At 48.3% G+C, this 21,628-nt stretch overlaps 5 protein-coding genes across 5 annotated transcripts; 2 read left to right on the top strand and 3 right to left on the bottom strand.

Moving 5' to 3' along the window:
- Window positions 1-367: 367 nt before the first annotated feature.
- On the bottom strand, window positions 368-6,705 carry ONS95_000159 (uncharacterized protein). The gene is made up of 6 exons (XM_058493301.1): window positions 5,647-6,705; window positions 5,252-5,583; window positions 4,682-5,166; window positions 2,533-4,559; window positions 2,271-2,483; window positions 368-2,223 (listed from the first exon to the last, which is right to left on the bottom strand). Exons 1-6 carry the CDS (start codon window positions 6,246-6,248, stop codon window positions 984-986), a joined length of 4,899 nt encoding a protein of 1,632 aa, XP_058363501.1. The 5' UTR covers window positions 6,249-6,705; the 3' UTR covers window positions 368-983.
- Window positions 6,706-7,319: 614 nt separating this feature from the next.
- On the top strand, window positions 7,320-10,586 carry KEX2 (pheromone processing endoprotease). Its single transcript, XM_058493300.1, has 3 exons — window positions 7,320-8,801; window positions 8,848-9,422; window positions 9,471-10,586. The coding sequence occupies exons 1-3, from the start codon at window positions 7,641-7,643 to the stop codon at window positions 10,309-10,311; spliced, it is 2,577 nt and encodes an 858-aa protein (XP_058363500.1). The 5' UTR covers window positions 7,320-7,640; the 3' UTR covers window positions 10,312-10,586.
- Window positions 10,587-15,386: 4,800 nt separating this feature from the next.
- On the bottom strand, window positions 15,387-17,824 carry SNX4 (intercellular trafficking and secretion). Its single transcript, XM_058493299.1, has 2 exons — window positions 17,300-17,824; window positions 15,387-17,249 (listed from the first exon to the last, which is right to left on the bottom strand). Exons 1-2 carry the CDS (start codon window positions 17,576-17,578, stop codon window positions 16,113-16,115), a joined length of 1,416 nt encoding a protein of 471 aa, XP_058363499.1. The 5' UTR covers window positions 17,579-17,824; the 3' UTR covers window positions 15,387-16,112.
- Window positions 17,825-17,902: 78 nt separating this feature from the next.
- On the bottom strand, window positions 17,903-20,112 carry ONS95_000156 (uncharacterized protein). Its single transcript, XM_058493298.1, has 2 exons — window positions 19,744-20,112; window positions 17,903-19,682 (listed from the first exon to the last, which is right to left on the bottom strand). The coding sequence occupies exons 1-2, from the start codon at window positions 19,799-19,801 to the stop codon at window positions 18,082-18,084; spliced, it is 1,659 nt and encodes a 552-aa protein (XP_058363498.1). The 5' UTR covers window positions 19,802-20,112; the 3' UTR covers window positions 17,903-18,081.
- Window positions 20,113-20,647: 535 nt separating this feature from the next.
- ONS95_000155 (uncharacterized protein) lies at window positions 20,648-21,504 on the top strand (the record flags this gene model as incomplete). The annotated part of the gene is made up of 2 exons (XM_058493297.1): window positions 20,648-20,804; window positions 20,855-21,504. The coding sequence occupies 2 exons, from the start codon at window positions 20,648-20,650 to the stop codon at window positions 21,502-21,504; spliced, it is 807 nt and encodes a 268-aa protein (XP_058363497.1).
- Window positions 21,505-21,628: the final 124 nt, after the last annotated feature.

The following is a 21,628-nucleotide window of genomic DNA, read 5'->3' as shown; positions in this document are numbered from 1 at the left end:
CTGTGGGCGCCACCCACAGTTTCCTATTATAATTATCTGTTCTCATGCTGCAGATGTCCACGAAATTAAACAAACCGTTCTTCTCCAGTTCTAGAAGCGATAAATCCCAATCCACATTTTATCAACGTCCAGCATTCAAAAGCTTCGTGTCCAAGAAAAATCCACACCATGGAATCCAACCCCCCTTCTCTTTCTTACGAGCCATATCCACCGTCCCAAAACCCACTCCTAAATAACATACCATCCCACACGATATCACACCACATCATCTCAACCTATCAACCCTTCCCACTCTTATCCTTCTCTCCCTGCATATCCCGGCTTCTGCAATTCAAAGTCCTCAACTATCGTCCTACAGACTACTATGTGTACTCAAGTATAGGCAAACACCCCAAACACCCCCAAACGTACCCTCTCATCTCTGAACAAAATGCCTGGGGCCCCATAAGTAGGGATCTAGTTATCTAGAAGAGACAAGTACCACCTCATTGCATTTCATTTCAGTATAATTACATATCGAGGTACACATCTAGCACCTCATCGTAATCGCGAGACAAACCTCGCTTATTTGTTTTCTTTCAGATCCACCTTCATTCTCCAGCACGGCAGGCAGTTCACCACATCCCTCCAACCATTACCGCACAAAATGGCTACATTGTCACCAGGAGAAAAAGAAGAGGAGTCCGAAAAAAAAATATAAATACCAACCAACCAAGTAAAAAAAGGTTATTTACCATAAAAAGTATCCTATCTCAACAAAAAAAGGGTATACTGAATGGATCCAATCCAACACTGCTCCATCCAACTTCCAACTTCCAACTTCGAGCTCCAAAGAAGACATCATGAAATCCATTTCTTCAATGACACATGCCATGCATTACTATCCCTCCTTCCTTCCAACCATTCATGAATCCAACGTCCCATCACTCTTCATCCCTCATCCTCGTCCCTCGTCCCTCACCCCTCATCCGTCATAAACCATCTCACCTCCTCCCCTGCTCCTGCTCTTTCCCCTTCCCCTTCCCCCTCGTAAAAGTATTCCGCCTCTTCAACACGCCGCCCGGCTGCGCCCGCCTCTGCCTCTGCCCACCCACCTCACTAGAACCACTCCTACTACTCCCAGTCCCACTCCTACTCCCGCTCCTACTCCTACTCCTGCTTCGACTTCGACTTCTACTAGCACCCGCCTTGACAGGTGGTTCCTCATGGAAGAGAGCCGGCACTAGTAGATGGTACGGACTAGTGATACCCGCTGGATCCTTAGGGTTGACTTCCATATTGAGACAGATATCGAGTCCACCTTCGAGATTGACCTCCTGATTTGGTGACTTCTTGAGCTGTTTGGCTGAAAGTCCGGTGGGTGTGCGGTGGAACTGGCTTCGTTGGAAACCTTGCTGGGGCTTGGCTCCTGCGATGGATGTAGATGCTTCGGCTACTGGATTTGTTGCGGCGCGACCGCCTGTGTGAGGCATGGTAGGAAAGTAGCCATCGTCAGAATCACGACCACCACTGCCTCCACGTAATCCCGATCTAGGTTGATCATGATATGATACGTCATCATCACTATCTGCTCCATATCCATTGATTCCACCATCATCTGGACGGCGTCGCTTGCTATTGCGTCGGAACAGATTCCCTGGCATGAAGTCTTTTCGTGACAGTGACAATGTCCGGGTAAGCATACCAGGCCGCTCAGAATCAGTCGATGTACGATGTGATGTTGAGTTGCGTCGTGCAAAGAAACCAGGACTGGACAAAGGCGGTGCAGCAGGCTCACGTCTACCAAAAAATCCCTTATTTGCAACAGGTGCTGCAGCGTCAGGTCGGTAGCTTGGTCCACGAGAAGATGATAAGCGACGAAGAAGTCCACCACGAGGAGGAGGTGATGGTGGCCCATCTGACTGTGGTGTGGCAGGTGGAGTAAGTTCTGGGTCGTACAAGCGAATTGAGCACCAGTTCCTGCGGTTTAGTAAACGTTTGTTATTCCTGGGCTTCCCATTAACGTCGTGAGTAAAGATTGGAATCATGTCCTCATCAGTCTCGGCATCAAGATGATGGACTTTATTTCGCTTGTTGAGTAGATCGGCTAATGTCTCAGGCGGAGGAGAGTTGACAATGGCTGAGGAGATAACGTTTGGCATATAACGGAAATCTCGGTCTTTGGGGATGCCAAGTTTGGGATTGGAGTAGAATTGTCCAATTGCTGCAAGATGAACATCGCCACTTTGAAAGTCAGTAATGTGAAGAATGAATGGGATTTTTCGACATACCCAAGAATGGTGATCCGGACAGACTTCATGGCGGCTAGATCTTGAAGCTCTTGAATAAACCAATTCCGTTCTTCCTTGTGATGTTTGGCAGTCCAATGATCGTCCAGGTCATCAAGAATTTCCACACCGCCATCCATATGGTTAAGGAGTTTCTTGCCAAGAATTCCTGCTCTACTCAAAGCTTTAATAGGCTCCATGACCCGGGACGTGAGACTAAGTGATGTTAGCAGAGGTTCAATAACAAGATACTCATCCCACTTACATATTTTCCAACCAAACCATCCGCGGGTAGGCCACCGGGATACCAACCAACACAATCAAATGCTTGGTCTCTCCCTTGATGATCTCTTTTTCAAGTCTCTCGAAAACCTTGTCGTACGTTTCCGCACTCACAATCTCATCGTACATTCTCTCAGTACGACAGTCGAGACCCAAGAAGGCAATCTCACGACCTAAATTCGTAAAGACACTTCGACTCAGTTCCTTGATGTAAGGACCAGGCTGAGTTCCAAGAATCCAACTTGGCTCGGTGTCCTCCCCTTCATCGATACTACTTTGATGCTGAAACAACATGTAGTACTTGAAGGCTACAGAGCCCAGCCCGGAGAAAATTGGTGAGCGCATGTAACTGTCAGGATACGACCCGAATCCATCAATGATATCATGATCATCAAAAATATTGATCATGGGAATTTGTGAGACTGCAAGACCGAACAGACCTTGTGAGAACCACATGCTGTAACGGTTGAGGTAGAACACCTCGAGCTCATGCTGCAACTCTGCTGTGAACGGGAGTCTCTCCTTATGGCGAGGATCCTTCATATCTAGCCACTGTTTGAAGATTGTGGTTTCTTCCATGACACGATCATTATAGATCTGGTCGCCTCCTCCAAGCATGACATGAAATGGTTGTGTCTGATGTGTATTCAGGACATCTCGCCACAGCGGGTCAGGGCCACAGAATGCGTTTGGGTCGATGTCGTGACTGAAACCATTACAGCTGGAAAACATGATATTCATAGCTTGCCCACGAGCTGGAACCCAGAAAGCTGTAGCAGGACCGCGGTTGATGCGGTAGGCGATACGTTGTTGCTTTGATCGAAGCTCAATCTCAATGTTGAATCTCCAGAAAGTAACATTCTGCTCAGCGTGTAGTCGAAACCCTCGAACTTCTTTGTACTTGCCCGCCTTTTCTCCGTCGTAATGTGGCTTATTACATGCTGGATTTCGTTCGGCCGTCCCATCAAGTGGACTTCTATGCATCTCGAAGAGTCCATCATCCGATTCTTCTCTAGACAAGTCCTTCATTTCTTCCAGATGATCAATAGGACGGACATAGAGTGTCCTGCCATCTCTACCAATTTTTGGAAGTCCCGCAATTGGATCCACATACTCTGGGGCAAGCTCGTCGATTTCACCATCAACCTGTGCCGGAGGTGGAGGAAGCAAGTCCATTGGTTGTAGGAACAATCGAAGTGTCGGAGCGAGCTCGTATGATGAGTGTGCATCCTGGGTAACAATCATGACACTACCCCTCCAAATCTCACGATCGGGAAGGACTTGGTTCCTGGTGGAACGACTCTTAACCTTCTCGCGACGCATGCCACAATATCGCAGCATAGGTCCACTTTTGAGGAACAACCGCGGTTTAAATCTGGTGGGAGCTATATCTGGGCGAACGCGGATAGACCGCATCTCACAGGTTAGCAAATGTGCTTTACTATCGGAAATAGATTCTTGCGGTAAATTGCGAAGGAAACTAGGTTGTCTGAGTGAAGAGCCCTCTGCAGACAATTGATTATCATCTTGAGGCCCAGGTTCCACTTTGTCCCCAGTTCTCTTGTCATAGCCGACAAGATGTCGATCGCGCGGCTTGACAGCATTCTCGCGATACTGTTGCTCACAAAGACATCCTGGGCATTCCCCAGTATAAGAAGGTTGGGATTCCATACCGGTATTGCTGTCGTATTCTCCATCATACGCTTCAGCTTTTCGTTGTTTAGTACTGCTTCGCCTCCTGGTGCCAGTATTTCCTGCTTCCCACCAGGCCTTGTCCTTTTCTTCTTCGGTCTGTTCCTTGATATCGAGGTCGAGTAGCGCCCCGGAAAGAAGAGCGACGCCACCCTTTTTCCATTCGTCCAAGCGTCTCGGAGCGACATAAACACCCTGGCCAGAAACGTTTTCATGCTTGTGGTGGATGAGATTTGAGAAGTGGTGATGGTCCCCAGGCTTTTCACGGGCAAGGTCGGCTGTAGCTTTGGGTGGAACATCATATTGGACACCATTTACCTGAAGAAATAATTAGCTGGATATCATTACACAAACAAACAACCCGCAGCATTCAACCTGCGTCGGTGTGGAAAACCAACGGCTAGATCCTGCTGTCAAGCAAACAAAAGACATCAACTTACCATGACTCGCTCGGTCCGAACATTGCCAGTCGGTACAGATCTCGGGTTACTTGCGCCAGTTAATCGTTCCACCTTACTCGGTCGTCGTACAGGCTTATCTTCCATACCTTCCAGATCCAGACGTTCGATGTCGTGATCCTGAACAGGGTAGTGCTGTGCGTCTCGGGGTAGGACAGGCAGCTCCTTCTCCCTGGAACTCTGAGGATGGCTTTTGAATGCAGTGTCCCTGGATGGACCACTCCCAACAGATTGCTTCCGAGGTACAATGATATCCGGATACTGTCTTTCAGCGTCTGCTCGCTGATTATGCCATGGGTCATCCGGTGGATTCTTACGAAGCTTATTACTACCACTTCGGTTGACCCCACTGACAGGAACTGGGATATAGGATCGATCACGAGAGCTTGTTTTGCGTTGCGGAGTGGTTTCGGACTGTCTCTGTACATCTATTACGTCTTGCTGTGGTTGGGCCCTGTAGTCGAATCCTAGAATCATTTAGTATACCACTTAGAATCCTTCCCATCTCAAGACTAATTAATGTCTTGCATGGTCGTAGAATATGAAACATACCAGCATTCGGTCCACTGCCAGCATCCACAGGCCGAGTCCTCTCCACAGTGCCACTTCGCTGTAACTGGTCTTTCTGTTTATTGCTCAGATTCCGTACCAGGCCGGCTTCTGGAAGGGTTTGTGGTTGTGGTGCTGCCTCAGCAGGAGCTTTTGCGACAGGAGGGTTCCTGAACCGGACTGAGTTCTGAGCAGCTCGATCCCCACCACGGCCAGCTTTTGTCTCTCTGGCAAGCAATTCGGCTTCCTCAACTCGAGCTCGCTTCTCTTCCTTGGTGATGCTATCAAGCGTCAGTTCTAACCTCTGAAGAGGAGACCGGTCTGGTGCCCACTCTCTGCAGAAAATCAGTTTTCAATGTCATCCCAAAAGCTTTTGGCGACATTGGAGTAGTGCTTACCTGCGTCGCTGTTCTTCCGCTTCAGAAAGTGAGTCTTTCCGTGTTTGTCTTTGACTTCCACTGTATCGAACCGGGGCTTTCCCATTACTCGGCTCTCGCCTGATGTTTCTGTCCTCCTCAACGTACGCAGACCGACCTGGAGCGTGCGATGATCCCCCGTTACTGTATGGTTGCTTGTAGCTGACCGGAGGAGCTCTGGGGACGTCTGGGGCCGCAGGTGGAGGACCTGCTGCTGGGTCTTCGTACTGTTCCCGACTCTGCCTCCTCCTTCGCTTCTCTAGATAGTCCCTACTGTATGCGGTATCCGATACGCCAGGTTGATATGAAGGCGGTCGAGGTGCCAGCCCGTCTCCACGAAACTCCGAGGCTATTGGAGATGCGAAAGGGCTCTGGGTAGATATGGTCGGCGCATCGGTCTGGTTGGAGAATCGATTATGTCTTGAACTCGGCTGGGAAGGGTAGTTACTGGACAAACGGTCGCCTGTCATATTGGTGTTGATTGAGAGGTCGTTGTTTCCTCTCTGAGCATGCTCTCGTTCTTCTTCTCGCTCTCGACGGGAGATCTTGGGAGGAGGCAGTTGCCCCCAGTATGGAGCTGACATTGCGCTGGAGGGACGAGGAGTGTCGGCGCAAGATGATTTGCAATTGGTCTGAAATACGAAGAGGAGTGTTCAAGCTGTAAATGTGCTCAATGATAGTCCTAGAAGCTCTTCAGGACATCTGATCGTCTTTGGGCGATGGGTAAAAACGCAAGCTAGCCCGTCGTCATAGACCAGCTCTGCTGATGCTTACTCGTCTGGCCTTGCGCCGGAAGAAAAAGATGGTCTTCAGGACATGCAATGGCGGTATAGGCTTCGCAGATGCATCGTTTGGTTAGCTGAGAATAGAAGCGGGTAGCAACATGAAGTCAATGAAGCTGCAGCAAGTGCAGAGGTACAGAGGATAGACGGCCAACACGTCGATATGAGGAGGTTGGTTCACTAGCACGGCCAATTATTTTGGTCTCCTCATCTGGGTCGGAGGGAAGAAACCTGGAAAGCTGGAAAGCTGGGATAGGGTGGGCTGGGGATGGGCTCCCAGATGCTCGTAGGTAGGGTAGGGTAGGTCTGGCGCTATGGGCGGCCGGGATGGTCCGCTGTTCAGATGGCAGGGAAGGCTGGGCTGGGCTGGGCTGGGCTGGGTTTCAGTGACTGACTGATGGGATTTGAAGCCCAGCCTTGAAATCTGTCCTTGTATTGGTTGAATTGCCTTTTGTTTCAACAGGTTGGTAAGTATACAGTATGGTTATTACAAAGCAGTCGAAGAATCAAATACGCTTTTGTAGTTTATTTTGTTTCTATTTACGCACTGATAGTGCCCAGGAAATGTCACTTACAGTACAGCCGTGCACAGAGGACTGTCACCGACTCCCCGGATGTCATCCCCCAGAGCATACCTAGGTATGACTAGACCCAACGCGGGCTAGCTAAACTCCCTGTGGCGAGTCTGGCGACTGCTTCTGCGAACTCTCGCACTGTGGCTCGGGTTGGGTGGCTTCTCTTGGCTTTTCTTGGCTTTGTCCCCCTGTCCCCCTGTCCCCCTGTCCCCCTGTCCCCCTGTGCCGACGGACGCTTCGTCTTCAGCTGATGAAACCGTTCTCCAGCTTATGTGGCCTTGGGAGACAGAACAAGACAATTGACTTGACCCCGATCTTCATCCCACCCCGTCCGAAATAGTAATACCCGCTGCCTACCTACCCTACACTGTCTGCTGGTTCTCTTCAGTTTGGATTTAATTAACTTTGTTGCGCCCGAAGACGATGCCAGACTCCTTCTAATAGCCTATCGAACACTTCCCAACTACCGATATCCTGGGACACGACATTGAAACATCCAAACCATCAATGCGCAAACGTTGCTAGGAAACGTTGTCAATCCTAATTTTCGCAAATCTGGCTCGCTCGACATCATTCTTTCTTTCTTTCCAGTAATTCGCGATCCAGCAACCAATACGACATGAGACTCCATTCAGTACTGGGCCTCCTCGGTCTGGGCTATCTCGCATCTGCCTCGAATCTGCAGGCTCGGAATTACGAGGCGCAAGATTATTATGTTCTTCATCTCGACCCTACGACTCCTCCCTCACAGATCGCTAGCCGGCTAGGCTTGACGCACGAAGGCCAGCTGGGAGAATTGGCAGATCACCACATCTTCTCATGTCATAAGCAAGATGAGGATGTGGTACGGACGGCTCTGACGGAACTCAAGCGGCGGAAGAGGTCGATTGGAGCATCAGATATCCTTGAGGGAGTCAGGCTGGCACAGAAGCAGAAGATGAAGCCTCGGATGGAGAAACGAACAGTTATACCCCCTCCGCCAGCCGGATACTCTGCCCCCAAAGCAGAACGACAAGTGGAACTTCCGGTCGACGCCGCCATGGTAAGGCTCAAGGAGGTAGCGACAGCTTTGGAAATCCAAGATCCCATTTTCCAAGAGCAATGGCATCTCTTCAATCCTGTACAGCTAGGTCATGATGTCAACGTTACGGATGTATGGTTGCAGGGTATCACAGGCCACAACGCAACGGTGGCAATGGTGGACGATGGTTTGGATATGTATAGTGATGATTTAAAAGACAATTACTTTGCAGAGGGATCCTGGGACTTCAACGATGCTGGACCCGAACCAAAACCCCGCTTGTCCGACGATAGACATGGTACAAGATGCGCTGGAGAGATTTCTGCGGTTAAGAACAACGTTTGTGGTGTTGGAGTTGCATACGATTCGAAGATTGCAGGCCTCCGAATTTTGTCCAAATTGATTACGGATGCTGACGAAGCGATTGCAATGAACTACGCCTTCCAGAAGAACCAGATCTACTCTTGTTCTTGGGGTCCACCGGATGATGGGAGATCAATGGATGCGCCTGGCATATTGATCAAGCGGGCAATGCTCAATGGTGTTCAAAATGGGCGGAATGGTCGGGGTTCTATCTACGTCTTCGCATCTGGAAATGGTGCTGGAAACGAGGACAACTGCAATTTCGATGGGTATACCAACAGCATTTACAGTATTTCTGTAGGAGCCATTGATCGAAAGGGACTTCATCCATACTATTCAGAGAAGTGTTCGGCACAGCTGGTTGTTACCTACAGCAGTGGAAGCGGAGATGCAATTGTAAGTTGATTGAACAATGCGAAAGATCCGTGCTAATTTGTCCCAGCACACGACAGACGTAGGAGCCAATCAATGCTACGCTGGGCACGGTGGTACTTCCGCTGCAGCACCTCTTGCAGCAGGAATCTTTGCGCTAGTCCTGTCAATACGTCCTGATTTGACTTGGAGAGATATGCAATACCTGGTCATGAACACCGCTTTGCCGATTGACCTCGAGACTGGAGAATGGCAAACTACCACCATTGGCAAGAAATTCAGTCATACTTTCGGTTATGGAAAGATTGACACATGGGCCACCATTGAAGCAGCTAAAACATGGAAAAACGTTAAACCACAAGCTTATTTCTACTCGCCCTGGATCCATGTCAACCAGGCCATTCCTCAGGGGGAGGAAGGTTTAGCTGTATCTTTCGAGGTTACACCCCAGATGCTCCAGGGTGCCAATCTGGAACGTCTCGAACATGTCACTGTTACAATGAACATTGACCATACTAAGCGAGGTGATCTCAGTGTTGACCTGATCAGCCCTGATGGTATTATCAGTCACATTGCAGTCACTCGCCGTCTCGATACAGCTCCAGAGGGCTACGTCGACTGGACTTTCATGTCCGTCGTTCATTGGTAAGCTTTACACATCTATCATCGGCAACATATACTAACATCTATCAGGGGCGAGTCTGGTATCGGAAAATGGACTGTCCTGGTCAAGGACACAGTCGTAAACGAGAACAACGGAACTTTCATCGACTGGCACTTGAAGCTCTGGGGTGAATCAATCGATCCCGCCAAAGCAGTTCTCCTCCCCATGCCCACCGAACACGACGACGACAACCACACCGACATCATCTCCACCACCACCATCGCCGGCACCACCACATCCATCACGCCCGCCCCCCAACCCTCCACCGCCCTCCCAGCCAACCCAACCGACCAACCCACCCGCCCCACCAAACCCACCGCCTCCAACACCTCCACCCCAACCAGCAGCAGCACCACCTCCGCAACAGCCTCTCCAACAAGCTGGCTCCCATCCTTCTTCCCGACTCTCGGCGTCTCCCCACGCACCCAAATCTGGATCTACGGCTCCGCAGCCCTCATCCTCATCTTCTGCTCGGGACTCGGCGTCTACCTCTTCCTCGCGCGGCGCCAACGCCTCCGCAACAACCCGCGCGACGAATGGGAGTTCGACCTCCTGGAAGAAGACGAAGCCGATGGCCTCAACGGCGCAGGCAAGATGGGCGGCGGCAGCGGCGGCAAGAAAGGTAATAAGCGCCGCGCGGGCGAGCTTTACGATGCGTTTGCGGCGGGGAGTGAGGACGAGAGTGATGGCGAGTATGTGGATGGTGATGAGGGTGGGGATGAGAGGGAGAAGAAGCTGTATGAGGAGGAGGAGAGTGATGATGAGGGGGGAAGACATGTGATTGGATCGGATGATGAGGATGATGATGATGAGCCGCTGGAGGGAGGAAATGAGAAGGGTGATCATACGGAGAGGTTGTTGCATAAGTAGAAAACGTCTGATTGAGGGGCTGGATAAACTTTTGCATGCATTCGTGTCTTGATTGATAGATGGATAGGTATTTTTTGACACGAGGCGTACCGTAGGCTCTTTGAATTGGATTGGCCTGACCTGGCTTGGCGTGGCCTGGACTGGGATTACATCAATCATATCCGGCGTTGTTAGTGGCGCTTTTGTTATTGAATTCGATTGTATTCCTGCTTGGATCTTATCCATCTTTCTGTGCTCCCACGGGCGTTTGAGCCAAGACTGCGAAGATTCAAAACACCTAAATACTCTGGAGCTCATCTGTTGCAGTGAATGCCACCCCCTCTAGCCAGCAGTCTTTATCCCAAACCCCCTCACACCTCCCAAATCTCATATAAATACCCCCCACCACCCAGCAAAGCACACCTTTTCCCTTTCCCTTCTCCATCCCACAACACGGCACGGGACAATAAGTGAAGCGTACAGTACTTGTCCACCCTTCCCAGCCCGTACCCTAATCCCAGGCCTCCAAACTATCGTAGGAAGATAGATGAACAGAAATCGCGATATCCTGGAATCATTTTTTAAACCATTTGCTGGGAGCTGGATATGTGATGAGCAGGAGGGAACAAGTATATGATGAGATACAAGGTGAAGTAGAGAGGGAGGCAATCGACACCGAGATCTACTTCGACAGCAAACCTCTCTCTCGCAATAGTAAAACTCCACAGCCGAACGACACAAAAGGTCCAAAGTGTACACACCTCACTAGAAAATTCATCATCCTTCACATCTCAGCCCAGCCCAGCCCACCCTCCCTCACCCAATATGTGAGTGAGTGACATATATGTGTGTACTGCTACCACAGTTTGGTCTTTTTCTCACTTTCTCCTTTCAGCTGTTCTGAAACTTTTATATTTTGAGAAGGAAACTTTATATCGCAGACGCGCGAAGGGGAGGCGAGATGTTGATTTCGCTGAGTTGAATCACGTTTCTTCTGAGGACTGGGTTTGTTGGAAGGTGCGATGTGCGTGAAGTGACGTGTGGGAAGTGAGTGATGAGAGGGTTTACATGTTTATGCTCTACCATGGATGATTGTGCACTTGTGAACGGAATGGAAAATGCCAAAAACCCTCCCAAAACTGGTCTTCCACGTGAATTTAACAGCTCCATTCAATATCTCTCCAACATCCAGTCAAATACTACGTCCTTATCTGGGGGTGGATATATACCCTTTATCGGAGCCCAGAAAAGCTTTTTGAAAGGCGAGCAAGTGAACTGCGAAAAGATATGCGAACAACACTATTGGAGTTTGGAAGAAATTTGAATATTAAGCGGCGAAGGACAGGTATTGCTTTCAAGGATGTCGTGTTGGACTGGAGACTAGCAGCTGGAATGTTTACGAAGTACTTGTTTCTCGCTTAGCGACTCGGTTTCTCAGGGCAGGTAAAATAGCAAAAATGAGAGTTTTGATAATAATAATGGACATGATAATAATCAGAAACATATTTCGAAACAGGTTCAAATGTGGAAAGTTTAAAATTTACAGAATTTGTCTGAGAAGGAAGATACGTCTTTCTTAAGATTACAACTATGGTTCATCAACATCGCAAGCAAACGTCGCTAAGAAGAGTGTAAGCATTTAGTCTTCCCTGCTCAGTTCTTTCCAAGTGCACTTCTTGATTTAAACTCTATGGTAGGCTTTTTATATTCCCATAACCTACCTCAGACTTCACCTTACCATTCCGACCATGTGTGTGGCAGAGAGTCATTGCCCTCTCACCTGGTGCATGCGAATCACATATTCTGTTCTAGGTGCAGACAATTCATCATATTCACAAGCTCGCCCGCAGGTTATCTGTAACGACAAAAATCATACATATATATATATGTATATCTCAAGCCCACCAGCTTGCTGGTTCTCCAGTCACGCAGCACAGACATCAATAGATATTTGAAGTACTTCCAGCGCTGTCGGCGTTGCTGCCTTGAAAAATGTGCAAACTCAAATTGATCAGGTCATTATCGTCACTCACAGGTCCAAAGATGGCAAGATTTTGGTTTCCAGGAACTGCGTTTTGTTCAAACGATCAAGACTTGGAGTGTCAATCAATAGGTGACAACACTTACGTCAATGACAACAACTGAATTCTAGGTCAGCTACATCGCGGGCAGAAGATTTCTAAGGTTATATGAAGACGATCAAGATTTCTCCATCGAATGAGAGCAGTAAGTAGTGCTGAAATGTTCAATGCTATATACATACTCGAGTCTGAATGGGTGCCCATGGGGGGCGGTGGCGGCGATTGGGAAGGTCGAGGTCGGAATACAAGTGTGGTCTCAGAAGACCTTATATAGTACAAAAACTGTTACACGTAGCAGTAGTGAATTAAATACCCACCATCCTTCTGAAGTTCCGTAATTCTACTTGACGATAAGCGGCTCCAACCAAATGCACAAGCCGCCGAAGTATAAAATTCAAGTGAGACGCCAGTCTTTCATCATCGAAAAATCTCACAGAAGATAAGAAGCAAAATATGCTTGCCGACTTACTTCTTATTCTGTGCTTCAAATCAAAGATCTTTAGAGAGTTGGATGCGAAGTAACTTGGCCCCCGGTTGTCATAATCCGTGGCGTTTACTAGAGCTCGCTTAAGAACAGGAAAGTCAACAACAGCTTTGATGACATTGACAGCAGGACTGAAAGTGGCAGTGTACTGAGAGATATAAAATTGTTGGCCAGGTGTAGCACAATTTATATGGAGGATACATTTCCACCTCCCGGTGATTGAACCTCCTCCTCCGTGAAAGATACATCTCCAGATAATACCCTAAAGCGATGGATTACATCCCACAATGGAAATCTTCGACTTCGTGGGGGTTATGAGTATGTAGACTTCTATATCCCTCATAACAGCATTGGTTTTATAGATCTCCAAAATACTCTGTTACATTAGAGATCATTCACCACTTCAATATGAGTGATCAGCTATGTCAAATTTTCCATGCCATACAGTGCCAGGGTCGAAGTACCTGTTCTTTTCCAAGTAAATCATTTACTAACTTGATAAATGTACCGAAACGCACCGATATGAGTTTAACAGACGTTTGTTAATAAATACCAGGTCCCCGCCACCTACTAGTACCTCAGCTTTGGGTAAAAATAAACGAGCAACCTCTTCATGCTGTCGGTGCTACTCCTTCTGTGGTCATCAAATCACGTATTATAGCGTGTTTGTTTTGATTAAAAAATTCCAAAGCTAGAGCAATCTCTCGCTTTGGAAATTTTGATCGTGGTGGGTTTCGACAAATGAAAGAGGCTGGGCTGGGTACGCAATGGGGAAAGTGCTTGATAACACTTCCAAGAATGACAACACCGAGATTGAGTAGACACCATTTAGACTCATAAATCAGGTTTCTCGTCCACTCCTATAGTTGAATTAGAATGGAACAGGTTCAGTCCTTATGTTAAGACCATATTCGAAGCGATAGAGCCGAGGCGTGTAAGAACGTCCGTTCACAAAGATAGGCCCCTCAGCTGAGCTCCATGCGCAGTTTTTTTCTCCGGTAGATTGTTCGCAGAAAGTACCTCTGTTTAAATACCCACAAAGGAGCAATAAGCTTAGGTGATTGAGCTCATAGTCCATTCATTGGCAGAAAACCGCGGCAATAATTTCCGATTCAGCTGTTCTCATTTCACTCGAAGGATTCAGCATTCCAGTGATTTGCGAACCAAAATGGCTTTCATCAAAGAACTCTCATGGTTTCACCCATTCATCTCAGATCAGCATTTCTATCAGTACATTAACCATGTCAGAGCATAGTAAATCTACAAGCCTCGACGTGCAAATGCCGATAGGAACATGAGACGGCTTCTCAACTACTGGAGCGCATCCAAGAGAAAATGATATACTCCTATGTGTAATATTTTGGAGCGTTGAATTAATTTATAAAAGTACGGGCACTAGTACAGATCGTCCCCAGCGAAAGTGCTGTGAATCTTAAACTTTGACAATGGGAAGTTCGATGACAACAATAGACTCCTCGTAATAAGATATTTTGGTGACTAAGATGGCAAAACGAAGGCATATTATTGGTACCCCAACAAATACCAGACATTCATACTCTTTATGAATGTAATCTGCTAAACAGCATAACACTGACAACGTGATAATATTTGGAGATTTGATCTCTTTCCACCACTTCTGGTGAGCACTTCTTTGCAACCACTGTTGCTATTTATAAACTAGATAGGCCGTGGTCCCACGATGATATTGCAATCAAACATTACAACTATATATTACTCCTGACCCTCACTACACACCACCATCCTCTCCAAATCCATGTGGATCCAAATTACGCCGCTCGCGTCACACAAAGCGTCTCCAAAATTGCTTATCAGGCGGGCAGACAGCTCGTGCTTGAGGAAAACAGCAAGTGCCCAGCTCATGTTAGAACATGTTGCCTCGTCATTCTTCCAGTTCCGTCTCGAGCTTCTTGCCACTATCTAATCTAGACTTATAAAATGATAGCGACAAGAGAAATGGCAACAGAATGGCACTTTTGTAACTTCTATCCTAGACGTCTGTGAGCAGAGTAAAGTACATTATTTGTTCCACCCTAGAGAGCCACGAGTAGAAGAATGAAGCAAATAACAATCACAAATGGATCAGAAGTCAAAGCTCGGTTTCCGCTTGGCATATAGCTTTCTCTTCTTTTGGTCAAGAGGTTTAGCATGAGCCTCAAGAGCTCCTGCCGTCCCAATATATACATAGGCCAAATTATGACACACAGCTCTCATCAATTAGACGGTTCATAGTCTCTCAAATTCTCTTCAAGAGCAAATTGTACTCGCCTATTTAATCAATGGTGCTTCACGCTTTCTGCTGTACAGAGTCCACGCACTATTCACGAATCGATTATTTGCAGCAGTGCCACAGTACGCAGCAGTCAGTAAAGACTTTCATCATCATTCCCAACAAGATATATAAACCTCTCCGTGCAGTCTCAAATCCAAGCAAATGCGAGAGAGCCAGACAATTACAGATATTTCATGAAGCAACCGAGTACTCACGGCAGACACACCGCCTAGCAATAGATCTCTGGTCTCAAATCTTGCCATCTTTCAACGCAACGACGTTTTTAAATAATCCCCTTTCCGTCTATTCCTTTTACATGTATCATTTCCTCCAGCTCAAGTAGTATTACCATGAATGACAACATTTTAGAAGCTTACAAGAAATGACAATAGATATTCGATTGTCAAAAATTACTAATCGTCAGGCATAAAGCTTTCTCCATTTGCATGTTTGATGCCTGGAAGGAAATTTGTATGGAACGACGGGGGATTTAAGATTTGTAAACAGTAGGTGGGTGGATTTCAGTGAGATACATGTAGCTAGCTGTTCAATCGTAGGGAGGTATTTTCATGATCTTGAAATAGAGTTATCTGCCTGGCGATTCTCGCTTAGGTACGAGACTGATACAGGAGATTGAGCAACGGAATTTGCACAGCCAAGACCTGATATCGCGATACACAGGGACGTCAACGGTGCAGAAACCGAGAGAGCGAAACAGTGGTTATTAGAACAGAAGTCCATTGTTCCACAAGCCCAGCCTACGGACCAGAAAAGCCACCATTCTAAACGCCAATCCCCCCTATCAATACGATCCCCAAGCCATCACTAGGTAAACAGTGCTTCTCACTCTCCCCTTTTCAGAACATCATAAACAGCATAGGTATTATCATCACGCCTTCCCCCGGCCAGTATTCACACCCCAATCAACAGCATACGCTTGCTTGCTTGCTTGCTCAAGCCCTCAATCTCAAGCAATAGGAGCCCCAAGCGCCTCCATCTCACGAATATACCGACTCCAAATCTCAATCGTCTCCCCATAAAACTCCACATGCGCATCCGCCAACCCACCAAACTGAGTCTTGAACTCAATCCTCTTGATCCGCTCGAAATCCTGCACCTCCCTCACAACCTCCTCATCGAACGCTTCTGTAGTCTTCTTCGCCTCCTCAACTTCTCTCGTCAACTCCTCAATCCGGATCTCCAGACGCCGGAGCCTCTCACGCTTTGATTGGATGGGATCAACGCCGCGCACGTCTTCGATCTTGCGCTGGATGAACCCGCCTGGTCCGCCTGTGCTGCCACCGTGAGAAGCGGCCAGGATGTCCCGGTCAGAGGTGTTCTTGGTGAGGTATTCAGTCAGCTGTTCGAAATCAAGTTGTTTCTGCTCGCGCGCTTTGAGGAGGTTCTTGACTGCCGAGCTGTAGGCTTGCATATCGCGGAGACTGCCCAGGTAATCCTGATCGGTGTGCTCTTTCAACCGCCTCATTCCCCCAGAAGTATCTTCAACACTGTGAGCGAAGTGGTTGACTGATTCCTCGACGCCGGGTTCAAGCAGGACTAGCTTTTGGAATTGCTCGGCTAGTTCTTTGAAGTCTGTTTCTAGGTCGCCTTCTCGACGAGCGACTCGTGCTACGATCTTCTCTACGTGTCCGAGATCCTCGTCGAGCTTATCGGACTTCTCTCTGACTTCGATGAATCGCTTGTCTGGCTTGTGGACTTTGGTAAAGGCATTGATGAATGTATCCGTAAAGTTATCGAAGACTCCAGAAGCACCTTGCTCTGAAGCCGATCCACCTCGTTGGGGCCGAGACTTCATAGTAGCATTCCAGTCCGTACTCTCCAGAAATATGATAAGAAGAGCACTCCTCCGTAACACGGGGTGAAGTGCCAAACGGGCAAGGAATCGATGGAGAGAATTGGCCCTGCGTTGTGTAAAGTCCGGTCCAAATCGATCACCTCGGACATATTCCATCTTATGCTTATCTGGTAACGGAGGAACCGCACATGCTGGATACTCCTTACTCAACGTCTTATACAGAAAGACAAAATCCGTGAAGCGTCTGCGGACAGTCGTCGTCGGCTTCTGGAAGGAGGGGAAAGTAGTCTACCAGGGTCAGCTTGAGCAGGAGTCGCAACTCATCCGTCTATACTAACGTTCGTAGTAACCAGATACGAGACGTATGCATCTTTGGTACCGTCGTTCTCTTTGATGGGTTGCGTGACGGTGCAATCCAAGACTCCTTCTCCTACGCCCGCCAGATCCATCGCATCCGCATGCCGTCCTAGAGGACCAGCGCTGCCGCGTCTCTTGCCATTTGTATTTCCTGACCCGTCATCTTCGCCTTCCCCTCCCGGACTGGTAACTCCAGGTCTTCTACCATGACCAGCTGGGTCGTTCTGCCAGGAGATGTTGGCGAAGTCGTCGTTCTCCATCGTCTCGGCGGCTGCGCGGGGCAGTCGGGATTCGTGGGCGCAAGCTGGATTAAGTGGGACGAGTTGTTGCTTGGAACAGAGAGACGGTCTTTCTGTATGAATTTAAGATCGATTTTAGGTCATATTGTGGGGGAATTACGAAGTAAACAAGAAGCTGTAGTTGAATGCGCTGGAAGCTTGTGGAGCTTGAGCCGTCGTCATTGAGGCAATCCACGTCTTGCAGCCTGGTTCCCTGCCCGCGCTTGGCGAACCCCAACTGGCTGAGCTGAGTCAGTTGAAGGTTGCAACAATTCACATGCGAGGTTTGCTACATCAAATTGATCAATGAAATGAAGATTTGTTTTTGAATCTTTTACAATGCTGATTTAACAAAAGTTCAGCAATTCTAGCGGGGTTCTGTTCTCTATGATTTGTCCCGTCCGTTTATCCATGCATGGCCCATCCCAGAATGCTATACAATAACAAAGGAAACCTGCGCATAGTCGCACATACACTGGTCAAGTCTATGAAGACTTCTTCTCTGCAGCGGCCTCCATCTTCTTAACCTGCTCAGCCTCCTTCTCTGCTTCGATGGCTTCGCTGACTGCGACCTTCTCCGCATCAGTTGATGCTGCTTGTAGTCTGCGCTCCTCCTTCTCATCGATATCTTCATCATCACGAGGAGTGGCTCGGCCAGAGCTCTTGTTCTCATTGTCTTGCTCATTCTCCTCCTCAATGAGCTCTTGTTGCTCCTTAAGGACCTCAAGACGTTGCTTGTTGGTCGCTGCTCCCTCTGCATTGTGCACCTCTAGCTCAATCTCATGGAACAGCTCCTCAGGAATCGACGACAAAACACCAGTAAGAGCGTCGATTTGAGTATTGAATTCGGAATCGGCCTTGCCTTGAGCATACATGAATGCATTACTCAAAACCAAGAGTGTCGAAGGAACACCATGCTTGAGTCTGAGATCCAACCAGGCTTGCAAGTCATCACGTAGACGACCAGGAGAGACACCGTGAGTTCTGAGACCACGGCTCAAGCAAGCAATCTGGAGTTCCGGAACTGACAGGCTGTCAACGCCTTCATAGCTGATTGCCCGGTCGTCTCTCTTGATCTGTCTCATACGATGACGGATTTGATATCTTAGCATCATATCGGTTCCGAAGGTGTTGAGGTTCATGTATCTACACATTCCCACAAGCTGTGGTCTCGACAAGTTGTCCAATGTCAAATCATCCTTGAAGATCTTGCAGACATTGATAACCTCAGATGCCGAAGGAGTCTCTCCAGTGGCTCGGACTTTGCGGAAGAATTGCGTAAACTCGTCTCTCTGAGCATTTGCTGAGCTCAAAGGCAATCCAGTCTCCTTCAATGTATTCCGAAGGAAGTTGCTAACCTCCTTCCGGGTAGCTCTAAGGTTGGTTGCCTTCTTGTCTTTCGATGACTGACCTTCGTATGTGCTTGGAAGAAGATTGGGGAACAACTTCAAGGCCACTGGAAGTAAAAGTTCGGCGAATGGAACCAGAACGAAAACTGAGAAGGGAACCAATCGACCGATATCCTGGACGGTTCTTTGAAGTTGCCTGTGCTCCCTGCGACTGAGCTCGTACCCAGCAGCCATCTTGATAGCCAAACGTGAACTTATCTTGACTTCTGTTGCCAGCAACTTCGTTCCATCCCAGTAATGTTGAGCCTCCTTCTTGATCTTTTGACCCAGAGTCAACTTCTTCTCTTCCTTCTTCGGGTCCTTCTTGTCAACGGCCTTTTCCTCCTTTATGCCCGTTAACTCCGCGAGGGACTGAGATTCCGTAGCATCCGTTTTTGGGACCGCAGTCGCAACATCGTTCGGAACTGGTGCAAGCTCCTCTTTTGCCTGGTCCAATGCTTCCTTCGTGTTGGCTTTTGGGGCATTCTCAGTATCCTTCAATGGCTTCTTAGCTTGCTGGGCGTTGAATCCTGGCGGTGGGACATTCGAACCAGGTCCGTGTGTGTGTGTATCGGTGGAAACGCTTCTAAGAGGGATGAGGATGGCCAATGCTGGCATCATTGCTGGCATGTTTCGGGCATTGCGACGCAGGTAGGCTGTATAGGCAGACGACGGACCAGTTCGAGGCAGAGCACGAGCTACATCATCAGAGTATTAGTACATCGCCAAAGATGAATCTACAGTCTGAGAATGACTTACGTCCGCCCATGAATGAGGTTTGCGCCGCATTGCGGACCAGCCTGGAAGAGGCGCTCATGTTGGAATAGCGAATGTCTCGTCAACAAGACTCTTCGGCGGGTATCGCAGAGTCGCAGCAATTATCGTAGAAAAACGGGGTTCCCAATGGTGATAATGAATCAAGTGGATAACATTGTAATGTTGATGAAAAGGGAGGATTCCGCGCGATGCTTACAGAGCCAACCGGATCTGGAGACATGTGTTCCAATAAACATTCTGGAAGATTTTGCCCGACGCCACGTGATCCAAGCCGTATCGCCACATGCGGACGTCATGCAGGACCCTTGGAAGTCACCGAGGGACTCCGAAGAGCGTATTTTCTCTCAAAGTTCATCTATCATCTTTCATATGCTATTTTATCATATTATGATACCTATTCTGCTTATCCCGAGAGTTTGGCAGGCCAAAAAAGCAATTCAGGTACAGTTTCAGGGGTAAGAGCGATCCCTCAACATTCAAGCTGTTGGATCCGGGGTCGCCAAGACTTGCGCTCAACCGTTCAGCGCCCGGTGAGCGCCCGGCGCCGCGGTCCAACAGTCGGTCGGTCTGATGTCCTGAGCTTTTCCCCGCTCCACGCAGCACTTTTATATTACTCCTCTATCAAGATCAACAACCACCGATTATCTGTCTTTGTCCGCCCGTCGTCCTTCTTTCTCCCACTTCTGTATTAACCATACCCTTCCCTCCTTCTTCTTAAACAGTATTCACCATGGATGTATCTTAGCTTAGGCGTTCAGAGGTTTGCTGTAGACAATAGTCTTGCTTGCCAGGCGCAGGCGCAAGTCGCATCGACCCATTGCACCGGACTCGAGCTTCGGCCCCAAGGAACAATCAAACACCCCTGGAATTTGGGAATATTGGAAAAATGAAGTTATCCAAGGCCGCAAGAATAATTTTGGTTGGAGCGCCAGGAGTTGGGAAAGGCACTCAAGCTGAGCGTCTTCTTCAAAGATTCCCACAACTTTCTGCCATCAGTTCTGGAGATCTGCTCCGAGACAATGTCAAGAATCAAACTCCTCTCGGTATACTCTCAACAACTCTCAAATCTAAAGCATTGCTAACATCCTACCAGGTATCAAAGCCGCAAGCACAATGAAGTCCGGTGCTCTCGTCCCCGATGCAATGATCCTCCGTCTGATCCTCCACGAACTCAAGACTCGAGGATGGCTCTTCCCAGCCGGTCAACCACCCATGAATCTCAACTCTGTCTCTGCTACTGCCGTACAAGAAGACTTCGATACCGATTCATACGTCGAGCAGCCCTCTCTCGCGAACATCTCTCCCCCACCTCAAACATCCGATGATCCCTCGGCATCTTTTATACTCGATGGGTTTCCCCGAACTGCCGGACAAGCTACACAACTGGATGCCTTAATACCGATCAATCTCGTAGTGTCTCTCAAGACTCCGTTTGAGGTTATCCTAGAGAGGATTGCGGGGAGATGGGTTCATGCTCCTTCGGGACGGTCATACAACACTACATTCCATGCACCGAAGGTACCAGGAAAAGACGATTTGACTGGAGAACCCCTGACAAAGCGAGAGGACGACGATGAGGAGACTTGGAAGGCACGATTAGAGAAATTCAAGGAGACGAGTGAGCCTCTGCTGGAGCATTATGCTAAGAAAGGCGTTTTATGGGAAGTAGAGGGTAACAGCAGCGACGAGATCAGTCCAAAGCTGTATGAGGAGTTTGAGAAACGGTTCGCACTTGGTTCATAGAGCGTTCTCTATTGTTATTATGGGTTTGGGGTCCTAGGGGCGTTACTTTTTCGGGACGGTTCGGAATTGGATGGTATGAACTGTATGATACTTGTAATGCAGGAAGCAGGATTGGCGACTCTTC

Source organism: Cadophora gregata, assembly GCF_030347475.1.
Source record: "Cadophora gregata isolate MNR1 chromosome Unknown scaffold_1, whole genome shotgun sequence".
NCBI lineage: Eukaryota > Fungi > Ascomycota > Leotiomycetes > Helotiales > Ploettnerulaceae > Cadophora > Cadophora gregata.
The sequence above is the reverse complement of the archived record's forward strand: the minus strand, read 5'-3'. Positions and strand labels throughout refer to the sequence as shown.

What these genes read in the sequence shown, in the direction of transcription:
- ONS95_000159 (XM_058493301.1), bottom strand. Translation starts at nt 6,248, where the DNA reads ATGTCAGCTCCATACTGGGGGCAACTGCCTCCTCCCAAGATCTCCCGT. An exon ending in TTCGGACCGAGCGAGTCATG is followed by an intron (nt 4,560 to 4,681) that starts GTAAGTTGATGT and finishes TTATTTCTTCAG; the next exon opens with GTAAATGGTGTCCAATATGA. An exon ending in ATGGTTTGGTTGGAAAATAT is followed by an intron (nt 2,484 to 2,532) that starts GTAAGTGGGATG and finishes AACATCACTTAG; the next exon opens with TCTCACGTCCCGGGTCATGG.
- KEX2 (XM_058493300.1), top strand. Translation starts at nt 7,641, where the DNA reads ATGAGACTCCATTCAGTACTGGGCCTCCTCGGTCTGGGCTATCTCGCA. An exon ending in GTGGAAGCGGAGATGCAATT is followed by an intron (nt 8,802 to 8,847) that starts GTAAGTTGATTG and finishes AATTTGTCCCAG; the next exon opens with CACACGACAGACGTAGGAGC. An exon ending in TTCATGTCCGTCGTTCATTG is followed by an intron (nt 9,423 to 9,470) that starts GTAAGCTTTACA and finishes AACATCTATCAG; the next exon opens with GGGCGAGTCTGGTATCGGAA.
- SNX4 (XM_058493299.1), bottom strand. Translation starts at nt 17,578, where the DNA reads ATGGAGAACGACGACTTCGCCAACATCTCCTGGCAGAACGACCCAGCT. An exon ending in CGTATCTGGTTACTACGAAC is followed by an intron (nt 17,250 to 17,299) that starts GTTAGTATAGAC and finishes TGACCCTGGTAG; the next exon opens with ACTACTTTCCCCTCCTTCCA.
- ONS95_000156 (XM_058493298.1), bottom strand. Translation starts at nt 19,801, where the DNA reads ATGAGCGCCTCTTCCAGGCTGGTCCGCAATGCGGCGCAAACCTCATTC. An exon ending in AACCTCATTCATGGGCGGAC is followed by an intron (nt 19,683 to 19,743) that starts GTAAGTCATTCT and finishes CTGATGATGTAG; the next exon opens with CTCGTGCTCTGCCTCGAACT.